Consider the following 14,069-nt stretch of genomic DNA (forward strand, 5'->3'; position numbering starts at 1 on the left):
GTCACTTTTCTTTGGAAGGGACACAGATGTGAATCTCATCCAGTAAGTTGGCCAGGTTTAGCTGTCTTCCAAATGTCTTGGCTTAGACTAGTGATTGGGCCCAGCACTGCATCCGTTTATTGAAATACTTTGATTACTATAACACCAAATCCTGACACCTTGTTTTTGGTTAGTGTCCTCAGTGCCATCTGTGCTTCTTTCTACAGCACCATCTGTGTTTGATCATACGCTTCCTCTTGAAATAGATTAATTCCAACCTTTTTTTGTTTGGTGTGTTGACTCTGTGTATTCCTTTCTTCTTTTAATGCTTCCTGAATCATTCAATGTTTCACCCAGAGAATCCTTTAATATTGCACCTCAAGGCTTGAATCTTTGCTCTTCACTTCTTTCAGCTTGAGAAATGCTCAGCAAGGTCTTTCCCTTTGGCTTTCTCTCTCCAGGTTTTAGCCCATTTCATTATGATACTTTGTCTTCTTTGGAATTTTCAACTCTTTGACTTCCTCATTTCTTCCATTCATTTTAGCTACTCTACATTCAAGACATGTTTCAGAGTTTCTTCTGATTTCCATATTGGTCTTTTCTTTCTTCCCTGTCTTTTAAATGACCTTCTGCTCTCTTCATATATGATGTTCTTGATGTCATCCCACAACTCATCCCGTCTTCAGTCATTAGTGTTCAATGAGTCAAATCTGTTCTTGAGATGGTTTCAAAATTCAAGTGACTCTTGTACATATGCTTTAGTTTTTTTCAGCTTCAATGTGAACTTGCATGGGTAATTAATGTACTAGTGTTCTACAGTGATCGCTGGCATTTGGGGGCTGATGATGTTGAATTTCTCCAATCCTCTTCCCATAGATGTGGTCTTTTTGATGCGTGAGAATTTTATCCCTTAAGGACCATGTGTATAATCATGTCTGGTATTGAAAAAGGGTGTTTGCCGTGAACAGTTCACTGGTTTTGCAAAATTCTATCACGTGCTCTCTGGCTTCATTTCTATCAAAAAGCCTTTATTTTCCAACGACTTAATTCTTCCTCTTTATTTCCAGCATTGCATTTCAATAGGCACTAATTATAAAAAAAGGGAGGGAAATTTTTTTTCTTGGTGTCTTGGTTTTTAGGCCTGTTCCTGGGATTATTTCGGGCACTGATTCAGAAAATTGCATTAGCTAGCCTGGTCAGCCCTAGTTTCTTAAGTATGGTGTTCCACTCTATTTTCAGCTTTTAAGTTATTAAGTTATTAATTTATCATCCTAGTTTTAATTATGAGAATTCAAACCCGAAATTACAAAATAAAACAAAAAAGCTAAGAATGAGGGAGGGTCAGTGGGGAGGGAGTGGGAAAAATGAGGAGCCAATGTTAAGAGCTCAAGTAGAAGGCAAATGTTTAGAGAATGATGATGGCAACAAATGTACATATGTGCTTGATACAATGAATATACATATGGATTGTGGTAAGAATTGTACGAGCCCCCAATAAAATGATTCAGAAAAAATACTGCAAGCAAGTGGGTGAAGGGAGACATCAGTGTAAGATATGACAAAATAATAATTTATAAATTATCAAGGGTTCATGAGTGAGTGGGCAGCAGGGAGGGAGAGGGGAAATGAAGATCTGATGCGTATAACTTACGTGGAGAGCAAATGTTTTGAGAATGATGAGAGCAACAAATGTACAAATGTGCTTTATACAATGGATGGATGTATGGATTGTGATAAGAGTTGTATGAGCCCCCAATAAAATGATTTTTTTAATGCTAAGAAATATTTTTGTGGGGAATTAGGTATTATGAGACTTCTAAGGGAAGCTATAAATAGACCCATAGTGGCTAGTTGGTTATACATTGAGCTGCCAACCATAAGGTCCATGGTTTGAATCCACCAGTCACCCTGCAGCCTTTAAAGGATTGAAAGGTTTGGAAACCTAAAGGGGCAGTTCTTCTCCGTCCTATAGGGCCACTGTGAGTTAGAATTGATCAGATGGCTTTTTGGTATGGGAGGCTGTGCAGTATAAAGACTACATGTTGGAAAATAAAAATTAAAGTTGAAAAGGCACATACATGGAAAGTGTGAGGGAAATTTAGAGTGTCAAAATGTAAGATTTCATAGAAATTTTCAGAAATATTTTGAGGATATAAATTTTTTCTCCTTCAAATTATGCAGTAAATATTTCAGGACACACTTTAATATATAGATGTCGACATGTTTCAGAGGTAAGACTGACACCAAGTTTCTTCATAAAAAAATCTCTAACTTTATTTTTAGGGGTTTCTGGGCACAGGTGGAGACATTGTGCCATCGTATAACAAGTCCGGAATATTTTCATTTTGATAAAGGAGTCTCAACGATGACAGGCCCCCTTTGAATTTCAGTATATTTGGATCTCTATTTATTGTACCAAACTCACTGCCACACAGTCAATTAAAGCTCCCAGTGACCCTGTAGGACAGAGCTTCTGTGGGTGGCTGAGGCTATAAATCTTCATGGGAGGAGAGAGTCTCATCTCTTCTTGCAGAGTAGTTGGTGGGCTCGAATAACCGACCTTGTGGTTAGCGGTCACTCTGCCAGCAGGGCTCCTTGCTTATTGCACAGTAACTCTTGTTTTGGGGCCCTTTAAGAAAATAAATTGGAACTGCCTGTTATTCCGTTTCTAATTAAGGTGAAGTGATACTTGGGGGAAACTCCAAATTCATATAATTTGCAGTGTTCAAGTATATCTTTGAACCAAAGATACCATGTGAAGTCTAACTTAACCTAAATATGTAGTACAGCACAAACTGCTTCAAAGAAAGCCAGTATGCACTTCCTCTGTCTCGGGCTAGCTAACACTACATTAAAATATCCTGACTTCTTTATGGGTGAGCAGAATGAAGAATGGCATGTGTATGGCATATGTTCTGTATCTCAAAAACTAGAGCTGGTAAGAGGAAACTGGGGCCATTTTTGGAATCAGCAGGTGAAATATACCCAGAAGCAAGTCTAATAGTTGAGGTGCCAAAATGTGTGTTGACCATTATTTACAATGCACCTCGATTGCATGCCTGATCGACGCCAGATGAAGAAGCTGGTAGAATTCTTTAACTTTGTCATCACTAGCTTTAGTGGTTGGTGCATAAGCTTGATTCTAGTTGTATTAACTAGTCTTCCTTATTGATGTATAGATACAATCCTATCACAGACAGAATTATACTTCAAGATAGATCTTGAAATGGGTGTGTTTTTTTTTTCATGATGAACCCAATGTCATTCCGCCTGCACTTGCATCCCCAGCACAGTAACCCATATGATGGTTAGACTCAAAATGACCAATACCCACCATCTCCACCCAGCCTGGGTTATCTATCTGCAAAAGTTCCAGACCATTTTGGATGACTTTCAGTTTTTCTAGATCCATGCTCTGTTCTTTCCATGGTACAATTATTAATATTTCTCCTCATTTTGAATCAAGTCTCTTCAGCTAATGAAGGTTTTGAAAGCTTTGCTCCATGCATTTCATTAAAATCCATACTGCCTGGGGAGGTTGCTCTTCCCCGGTCATGTTTTCAGTGTCTTCCACCCTGCTCCTCTTCTGGCACTATGTCAGACAATACTCCACTGTGATTCATAAAGTTTCCGATGCCTAATCCCTCAGATATGACCCACCTAATCTTTCTTCACCTACTCTGGAAGCTCTACTGAAACCTTCCCACCATGGGTGGTGATCTTACTCTCGATTGAAATACCAGTGACACCGCTTCCAGCATCACAGAGACACCTGAGTCTCCACAAAACTGACAGACAAGCTTATTTTGAACTGTATTTGAAAGGACAAAGGACCATGAGCAATGAAGACACTCGTGAAAATAAAATGGACCGGGGAGTATTTCCCCTGCTACATGATGACTAATAAAGTTGTGGTAATTAGGAAATGGGGTTTTGATATATGAATAGACTACTAAGCTCCTTGGGGTATTCAATGACTAATTCCCCACCCCCTACCCCCACCCCGCCTGGTGGCCTAGCAGTTACAAGTTGGGCTGCTAATTAGCAAGGTCAGCGGTTTGAAACCCCCAGCCCCTCCTGGAAGAAAAAGCAGGCTTTCTACTCCTATAAAGAGTTAAAGTCTTGGAAACCCTCGGGGGCAGTTCTGCCCTATCCTATAAGGTCTCTATGAGTCAGAATCAACTTGAGGGCAGTGAGGACAGTATAGTATACTATATAATTTTTCAGAATTAAATCTCCAGGCTTTTTTTTTTTTTCCTAAGGCACCTCTGGGTGGACTCTAACCGGCAAGCTTTCCGTTAGTGCCTCTCGTCCTATGTGACATTCATTACCCTGTGCCGGACTCTGCTCTACGTGCCTTGCTGTAAGTGTGGCATTTACAGGAATGAGGCTCGATGGATTCGCAGAGGGAATGAGAAGTCACCAGTATCATAGGCTGACAGCATAGCATCAAGCAGACCGAAGAAAGGGGCAGGGAGGAACCAACAGACCTAAACCAGCCCTGTAGGTCACCTGAGGTTGGCCCACCAGTAGGGAGCAGTGTGGAGATGCGGCTCTCCTATGTGACTCAGTCTGAACCCCCGCCCCCAGACCTGACTCCCTCTTTAATAAGAACGGAGCTCCAGATTGCCTGCCAGTGCTCACCCTGGAACACAAGTCGGCCCGCACTTACGTGCTCTCCTCGCCACCGCCCCTGAAACCCCGCCTCCGCGTCCCCTGTACCTTCACGCTGTCTTGCGAGCATCCCCAGGAGCAGTCTGTGAAGGGGGGCTCGCGCCTGCACAGAGCCGGCCATCCAGTAGAGGGCACGGTCAAGCAGGCGCGCCCCGCCCACCAGCTCCTCCTAGACTCCCGTCCAAGCTTTCCCTCTCCAGCTGGATCGCGGGAGAAGATGCGCTTCAGGTAGTGCTTCCAGCAGGACCACCCGACCCCACCCCACCGCAGGGAATCTTTGGCCGTGCCCGCAGGCCTGGTGGCATAGTGGGCTGTGCATTGTGGCTGCTAACCACAAGGTCAGCAATTCGAACCCACCAGCCACTCCGAAGGAGAAAGATGAGTCTCTCCGTTCCCCAAAAGATGGACAGCCTCAGAGGCCCTGGGGTGTCCGTGGGTTGGAATCATTTGATGGCAGTGGGTTTGAGGGTTTTCAGAGACATTTTTGTTTCTCATAGCTGGGGAGGGTATTGGGGAGGGTGTCATTGGCACCTAGTGGGTGGTGGCCCAGGATGCGACTGAACATGCTACACTGTACAGGTCTGTCCCCCTCCGCTCCCCTCCCCCTCTCCCCCCCCCCCCCCCCCACTCACAAGGGGAATATCTAACCTAAAAAGGCCAGTCAGTTCTGGGGTTGAAAAACCCTGCCCCGAAAGAAAAGATAGGCTGGCTACCATTGAAAAATAAAAAGTTCAAAATCTAAAAATGATTCCTAAAAACGGACTTACTGGTTCCGGGGATGCCAGCGATCTCAAGCCTTCATTGGACCCTGACGGATTGCCCTCGGGTGCCCAAGTCAGGGCAGCCCAGGCAGCGCGGGGAGTGCAGGCCCTTCCCGGCGTCCAGGGATCTTGTCTGTGTCTGAGGAACCCGCGCCCCTGCGGTGTCCGGTGTCCGTGGGAAGGCCAGCTCTGGAGGACGTCGTGCTGAGCCCTCCTTGCAGGGGCCCTTGGGGACTCAGTCACACCGCTCCGCTCCTCCCGGCCCCACAGACTTCGCGCAGTCTGTGCTGTATTTGTGCGGAGTCAGCTAGCTTCTTGGGAATCGGAAATGTTTTCCCGAAACACGCCCAATTTGGACAAGCTTGACCATTTATCAGTCCGTGCCTACCTAAAACCAGTTTTCTCCAAGCCAGAGAGCCTAGCGCGCCGTAAAACAGTGCGCCTGCGCAGGAACCCGCGCTACCCCACTCTGTCTCGCCACGTGACTTTTCTTAGACCCGGGAGGATGAAGACCGGTCTTGTTTGTGGAATCCTGATTATTTTCTCCCACTTCCTGTGCACACACATCCTATTGTGAATGTCTAAGCATAGAGGGATGATAAACCGAAGAGCACCATATAGCTACTACAGGAAATATGAAGCTGTCTTTTTGTTCCTTTTAAAAGCATTTTATTAGGGGCTCCTACAACTTTATCACAATCCACACATACATCCATTGTGTCAAGCACTTTTGTACATTTGTTGCCATCATCATTCTCACATATTTTATTTCTACTTGAGCCCTTGATATCAGCTCCTCATTTTCCCCCTCCCTCATGAACCTTTGATAATTTATCAATTATTATTATTTTATCATGTCTTACACTATCCGAAGTCTCCCTTCACCCATTTTTCTATTGTCCATCTGGCAGGGAGGGGGTTATATGTAGATCCTTGTGATCAGTTCCCCTTTTCTACCCCATCTTCCCCTCCTTCCACTCCTGGCATCGCTACTCTCATTATTGGTCCTGAGGGGTTCATCTGTCCTGGATTCCCTGTGTTTCCAGCTCTTATCTGTACCAGTGAATTCCTTATTTCACGTAAGCGCTAATACCATTGTGCGGATGGCGCTGGGCCTGGCAGTGTTTCATTCTGGTGTTCAGGGCGTCACTGTGAGTCAGACTGACACGAAGGTGTCTAACACCAACGACTGTGACTGATGCCAGTCCCACATAGCGGACAGGGAGACTGAGCTTTGGAAGAATCAAGTACCATTGCTGCGAAAGTCTCACATTTCACTGTTGGTCGAGGAGACATTAGATTCGAAACGCCGGGGCCTTTCTACTGTAGGCCTCTGGGAGGCAAATGAAACTGGTTATGACGATGAAGCCACGCGGAGCTGCTGGGGTCGTCAAGCCCACCCACCAAATGTTCACACTCTGTAAAACAGACACGGATCCTCATGTCTGCTTGTTTGTTCCCCCAGAGAGCTTCAGCTCCTATTTGGTTTAAAGGGCAAGCTCACTTAGCACCGTGTAACTGTCTCCTGGGCCCCAGTGGTAAGCTGGATTCAGAATTTCAGCTTCACCTTTCCTTGCCAGGTCTGCTACGAGCTACTTTGCTGCTAAGGTTTCAGAGTCGTTCTCTGCAATGCTCATTTCCTGGCGATGGTGTGGGGATGGAGTGCAATGACCTAGTGGAGGGCCTGGCTCCTCGAAATAACCCATCCTGTGTGAAAACAGTAATTATCATGATTAAATTTCAGGAGCTCAGCATGCTATCCAACTGAGGAGGGCAGGGTGGCCCTACCTAGCGTGTTCTGCCATTCAAGTGGCTACTTCCTTCTTGCCCAGCCAAAGAAGCCCGTGACGGGCTCTGTAGATACTTGCAAATGCAAACCCCAGGCTGCCTGGCTGCATTTGATTTCTAGATGTCCTCTTGCTCTGGGTTTTTAAAACATCGTTTATTCATGCCTCAGGACAGCAGTGGTGCCTGGTGGCTTAGTGAGGGAGCTCTGGTTGTGTGGCTAGCGGGGCACTGAGTTGCAAACCACAAGGTCAGTGATTCAAAGTCACCAGTTGCTCTGAGGGAGAAAGACGAGGCTGTCTACTCCCATATAGATTTAAAGCCTTGGAATCCTGAGGGGCAGTTCTACCCTGCCCAATAGAGTCACTATGGTTTAGAATGGACTTGATAGCAGTGAGCTTTTTGTTGTTGTTGTTATTGTTGTCTGGAGTGCAGTGGTTAAGCACCAGGCTGCTAACCCAAAGAGTTTGTGGTTCAAAGCCAGCTGTTGCTATTCAGGAAAAAGATGTGAGTCTGCTTCCCTGAAGATGACCTCCTTAGAAAGGCTGTGAGGCAGTTCCACTCGGTCGTATGAGGTCAGTATGATTTGGAATCGACTCAACAGTAATGAATTTTTAAAAAAAGATAATGTATTATAAGTAAGAGGATGAGTACTTTGACAAATGGAGACACAGCTTGAACCACATTGAAAGACAGGGAGAGGGCCATGTCTGATCAGAGCACACAGGAGCAAATGAAGTGGGAGGAAGAGAGGGTGGAGCACATACTGGCCCACCAAGCCTTGAGGACCACATCCCTGCTCAGAGCAGCCAATCCACAGAGAAGACCATAAGGCTGGTCCCACTATGAGACATGACATCCCTCACTGACCCATAGCCCTACAGGGGACAACACTGGAGAAACAGTGTGGGAATTGCACTCGATCTGACCCCACCACACCGAGGAAAACACTAAGGGTGTGCAACAGAGCAGCAAGGGGAGCAGAGCAAGGAAGTCCCAAGGGAATACCAAAAATAAACACCCCATCAGATTTGACCAGAAAAACAGACATTGAACTATTTACAGGTTTTTCCTTTTTTTGTCATTGGTTTGTTGTTGTTTTGTTTTCTTTTGTTGCTTTGTTTTGTTCTGTCTTGTTTTTTTGTGCATATTATTATCTCTGCAGGCCTATTTAGATAAGATAGGTAGGATAATCAATCTGGAGGAGTAAACAACAGGACCCATGGTTCCTGGGGAAGATGGGAGAGAGGGAGGTGGGGTTAAGGAAGTGGGTGCTAACAATCCCATGGACAAGGGAACAACAAGTGATCCAAAATCAGTGGCAAGGAGGGTTTAGGATGCCTGGTAGGGCTTGATCAAGGGCAATGTAACCAAGAGAAATTACTGAAACCCGTATGAAGGCTGAACATGATAGTGTGAAAAAGGAAAGTAAAATGAAATAAAGGAAAGAACTAGGAGACAAAGGGCATTTATAGAGGTCTAAACACAGGCATGTACATATGTAAATGTACTTATATCTGACAGTGGGGAAATAGTTCTATGTGGATATATTTATAGGTTTATTATTAAGGAAGCAGATGGACATTGGGCCTCTACTCAAGCCTCCCTAAAGTCAAGAACACTTTGTTCTATTAAACTGGCATTCCATGATGCTCACCTTCCCAACACAATTCCTGAAGACAACGTAGGTACATAACCAAATGCAGAAAAGAAAGCTGGTGGTGCCCGGTGATCAAAAGACATAGCGTCTGGGGTCTTAAAGGCTTAAAAATAAACAAGCGGCCATCTAACTGAGAAACAACAAAGCCCACATGGAAGAAGCACACCAGCCTATGTGATGGGATCAGGTACTAGCCATCAAAGAACAAAAAGTCACATCAGTGTGTATGAGGGGGAGTGTAGTGTAGAGCTCCAGAGCCCATCTGCAGGCAACATCCCTTTACAGAAGGATCTTGGGGAGGAGAGGAGCCAGTCAGGTGCAATAGAGCAATGATGAAACATACAACTCTCCTCTAGTTCTTTAATGCTCCCTCCCCCTACTACCATGATCCTAATTCTACCTTACAAATTCGGCTAGACCAGAGGATGTTATGTGGGTGCAGTGGGTTAAGTGCTCACAAGGTCAGTGGTTCAATCCCACCAGCTGCTCTACCGGAAAAAGATGAGGCTGTCTGCTCCCGTAAAGATTGCCACTCTTGGCAGCCCTACGGAGCAGTTCCACCATATCCTGTGGGCTCCCCGTGAATCAGGAGGGACCTGATAGTAGTGGGTCGGGTACATAAAATGCCATGGAATTCACCCTACCAATCTATCGCAGCACTTACTGCCATTGACATCATTTGTTGACTGTGCACTCTCCCGGTTTTGCAATTTGCCCTGGCGGTTTTGGGTTGTGGGGGATGCTCCAAGTGACATGCTGGCGCCCGTGTTCCGTGGAAAACCTGGAGTCGGCCAGTTGAACCAGGAGGCCCACTGACATCAATGTAGGAAAACACTGATGGCAAACATGTCTTGTTCTGTGTTTAACTGTAGGGGCTGCTCAGGTTGTCGAAGGGGGCCAAGTGGAATATAAGCCGCTTTCAGGCATTCGGTACATGTGGTGGTACCACTTACTTGGCCTCATCTGGACGAGCGAATTCATCCTCGCGTGCCAGCAAATGACAGTCGCTGGGGCCGTGGTTGCTTGTTATTTCAACAGGTAAGTCCCGCGTGTTGCTCCTCCTGCTGTATCTGTCTGCCTCCTCGCGGTGAGTGCCTCACAGCCCTGGGGGAGGTTGTGACATACCCTTGACCAGGGGTGGCAAGAGTGAAACAGTTGGTCATCGTGTGTGTTTGGTGGTGAGACTAGAAACTGTCGCACGCCCAAGGTCTTTTGCTAGAAAATTCAAATAAAAACCAAAAAAAAAGTGATCTTATGGCTTAGAATTGAAAGATATCTGACAGGAAGAGTGGTTTTCATATAAATATCCTTTTATTGTTGATGTTTTATTGTGGTGAAATATAGAAAACAAAAACATTCACCATTTGCAACATAATTCAACATTTTTATAGGTACAGTCTGGGACGTTAATTAGATTCCTCATATTGTACAAGCATCTTCACAATTCATCTCCGACTTATTCCACCACCAGAAACAGAAACTTGGTGCCCCAAAGCACTGCTTCCCCTTTCTCTCTCTCTCCACGTGTGCTGACCATTCAGACATGTCATGGGTCTTCTAGATGTTTCCTGCAAATGGGGTCTTACCATATTTTAACTTGGTGACTGACTCAGTTCACCTGGCATAATGCTTTCAAGATTCATCCATATTGGACCCTATATCAGGAGCTCATTTTTCTGTATTGGTTAATATTCCTTTGGGTGTAGGTACCACATTTTGCTTACTGTCCATTCATCTGTCGATGGACATTCAAATTGTTTCTCTCTGTTGGCCACTGAGGTCAGTATCCCTCTCACACTTCCAACAATGACGAGTCTGTATTGAACACTCTTCAGTCAATTCTGTGAGCCTCATTTTGTCCTACATAGCGAGAATATTTACTTGGAAGATCATTTTAAATCTGGCAATTAGCAGCCCAACGCATAACCACTACGTAGCCACCAGGAGAGAGTCCTCATTTTAAGTCTTAAAGGAATTGTGTGTTAGTACAAAATATAATTAATGTCCACATAGATGTTTGCTAGTGCATTAATTACTTGCTTCTGTGTTCACCATGGGACTTACCTAAGTGCCCCGTGGCGTAGTGGTTGGCCTGTGATGCTCACAGTTGGCAGTCTGAAGCCACCAGTCTGGAAAAAGATGGGCTTTCTACTCCCGTAAACAGCTACACTCTGGGAACCTCACAGAGGCGGTTAGTTCTAGCCTGTCCTGTAGGGCTGCTATGCGTCAGAATCTGTTCAATGGCGGTGAGTTTGTGTTGCTTGTTTGTTTGGCCTCTCTAAAATAAAGTAGGAGACACACACGGAGGGACACATGCACACACACACCTAAACCTCCTGTCCGTAGATGTCTCTCTCCGTGGGACGAGGATGAGGCTCCAGGCCAGAAGAGTGTGCCCCCAGACAATGATAGGCTTGAACTCAGAACAGGAAGCTCACTTCCGATCGGGCTGGTCCTCCCTAGTCTCTCGGAGAGAATCAGGAGATGAACAAGAGTGCTCATGGGGTTAAACCGGGGATGACTCATGGGGAGAGCAGTTACCTCCCGAAGATAACGAGCGTGTGGATTTTTAATAGAACGGTGCCCTTGGGGAGCCTCCCTCATTGGAGACTCCGGGCGCCCCACCAAGGACTGTTTCTCTTGGCATGGAGAGCCTCTGAGCGCCGGAGGTGAGTGCTGTGTGTTGCCTGATCCTGAGCAGGGGAGCACTTGCACTGAAGTGGCTTCAGGTGCCTCTGACTGCAGTGAGTGCCTGTACCGTCTCTGAACAACTACACGAAGCATTTTCCCAGAGTGCTTCTGGTTTGACATGGCTTTGGGTTGGAGTTCCAGTGAAGTGTGTATATTATCTCCTCCCCTCGTACCCAAAACAAGCAAACAAATGACAAATCCAACAATAACCAAACGTCATGAAAGAGTACAAAGGGCATAGCACCAAGAGACAGCAAGGAGCAGGGTGTGCATGCCCGTAAATAAGAGGTGTCAACCACGGTGGAAGTTGGAGGAGACTGGCTGGGTGCTGGGAAGACGGGGGTAGCCGCTGCAGAGGCCTATCTGGATGTGTTGGGTGAGTGCAAATAAGATCCGGGCGGAGCTGAGCATGTACAAAAACTCAGCCGTTCCAGGGGAAGATGTGTGTCCCAGGATCAGTGAGAAGACTTCCTAAGGAGCCCTGGGGGTCCCAGGCCCTTGCTTCGCTGCAGCAAGAGGCTGGCGGTGAGCTCTGGGGAGTGCGGCCTTGAGAGGGTATGGACTTGGTTCGGGTCCAGCTGGGGACTGAGAACCGGAGGTGAAAGGAGGAAGGAGGTGAAGCTGAAGTGCTGACAAGGAAGACACCACCTCAGGCCCCATTACAATCAGGTTTATCTCCTCTGGTAGGAGGTTGGAGGATGTTTCCCTAGAACTCTGCCTGAGGCGTAGTACAGTTAAACCAGCCTTATGTGAAGGCCCCCAGGGAAGTGGCTTGGTGGCCTGACTCCGAACCCGAGAGGAAATCTCATCCATCAACAAGTAAGATGTTCCTTCCCGGGGCTGGATTACCCAATAAGCAGGTCCCCAAGCCAAGCTCACTACCATCGAGGTGATGCAGGCTCCTGGTGACTCAAGCCGTGATTCTCTCAACCTTCCGAACGCGCCCCTTCCATCCAGTTCCTCATGCTGTGGTGACCCCCAACCATAATATTATTTTCATTACTACTTCATCACTGTCATTTTGCTACTGTTATGAATCGGGCGACCCCTGTGAAAGGGTCGTTCAAACCCCAAAGGGGTCGCGACCCACAGGTTGAGAACCACTGCCCTAGAGTGCTCACAATGTCCCTGTGGGTTTCTAAGACTGTAACTCTTTAAGAAAGTAGAAGTTCCTCTCTTCCTCGGAGCCACTGGTGGTTCCAAACTGCTGACCTTGCCAATGCATAACCTTTACACCACCAGGACTCCTCAGCAAAGTCCACATGGTCGGACTGTGCCTTGCAGTCGACCCATCTGCAGGGCACAAATTTACTGTCCCCCACCTTGTCAATGATGTGGTAAAACCCGTGTGAGAATGCTCCCCACAGGCTAGCAAGGAAGCGCAGTCAGCCTGTGCACACCCTGCTTAATGCAACCGGGGCATGCCACGCTTCCCGGTTAATTCACCCCTGCGCCTCACACAGAGCCTCAATTCACGCCTTAGTGTCTCCCTCTTAAATCTAAACCGTTAGCGGGTGGTTTTTAAACATTTGAATATAGCTTCCAGTAAAAGAAAACAGTCAAAATAAGCAAAGATGAGGAATTTAAAGGATACATGCAGGCAGTGAGAGAATTCATGTCTCCGGTAAATAAAGTCTAAAAGAGAAGGAGAAAGCCAGAACAGTGCGAGAACAAGAAATACCTCTTTGTAATTAAAATAGAAGGTTGTAAAAGTAAAAAACACACACACACACACAAAGATTGGAATATAAAGTCGACAGACTCTTACAGCATAAAGGGCAAAAGAGAAAGAGGGAAATAGAAGAGAGAAGACAAGAAGCCGGAGGGCAAACCCAGGAGAGACTGCATGTAACTGACTTGAGTTCCCAGAGGAGCAGACACAGGGGAAAAGAGGGAAGGAAGCTTCAAAGAAAAAGGCCCGGGGTTGGAGGACATGAATGAAGAGGAGATCCCAGAAGCTTCCAGTAATGAAAATGGGTCACGTGCAAAAGAACCCACAATCAGGACCTGACGTTTCAACAGGGACTCTGAGGCACGAAAATTGTGGAATGTGGCTGCCAAAATTCTGGGGAAAGATTATTTCCTATCTAGAAATCTACAAAAACTCAGTGCTCCTGAGCTGACTCAGTGCTCAGAGCTGACTCTGACTCACGACGACCCTGAAGGACAGAGTAGAACAGAGCCTTGGGGATTTGCAAGTGGCTCCAGCACATGAGTCGGGAGGTGCACTGGGGTGCACCGGGAGGCTGTGAGTCAGAAGCAACGTGAAGCATCTGAGAACAACAACAGCAACAACAACAACTTTTTACAGGAACAGACAGGTTCATCTTCCTCAGTCCTTCAATTAATCCCGCATGTGCTCATTGGCCATGTTGGCACAACAAAACTACCTCTCACAATCCACCCCTTGCCAAATTGGCACCTGTACACAATTCTTCAGCCATATATAATTTCCAGACATTAATGAAATCACACTTACATTTAACATCAAACATCTATCATACATATAAATGAAAACA

At 46.2% G+C, this 14,069-nt stretch overlaps 1 protein-coding gene across 1 annotated transcript in view; it reads left to right on the forward strand.

The window, feature by feature from the left end:
• SLC44A3 (solute carrier family 44 member 3) overlaps positions 1-14,069 on the forward strand; it is a 108,140-nt gene that overhangs the window by 47,285 nt on the left and 46,786 nt on the right. The window contains exon 10 of the mRNA XM_075558601.1: positions 9,732-9,897. Within this exon, the coding sequence (XP_075414716.1) occupies positions 9,732-9,897 (166 nt within the window). The remainder of the gene's footprint in view (positions 1-9,731; positions 9,898-14,069) is intronic.

Source organism: Tenrec ecaudatus, chromosome 1 (genome assembly GCF_050624435.1).
Source record: "Tenrec ecaudatus isolate mTenEca1 chromosome 1, mTenEca1.hap1, whole genome shotgun sequence".
NCBI lineage: Eukaryota > Metazoa > Chordata > Mammalia > Afrosoricida > Tenrecidae > Tenrec > Tenrec ecaudatus.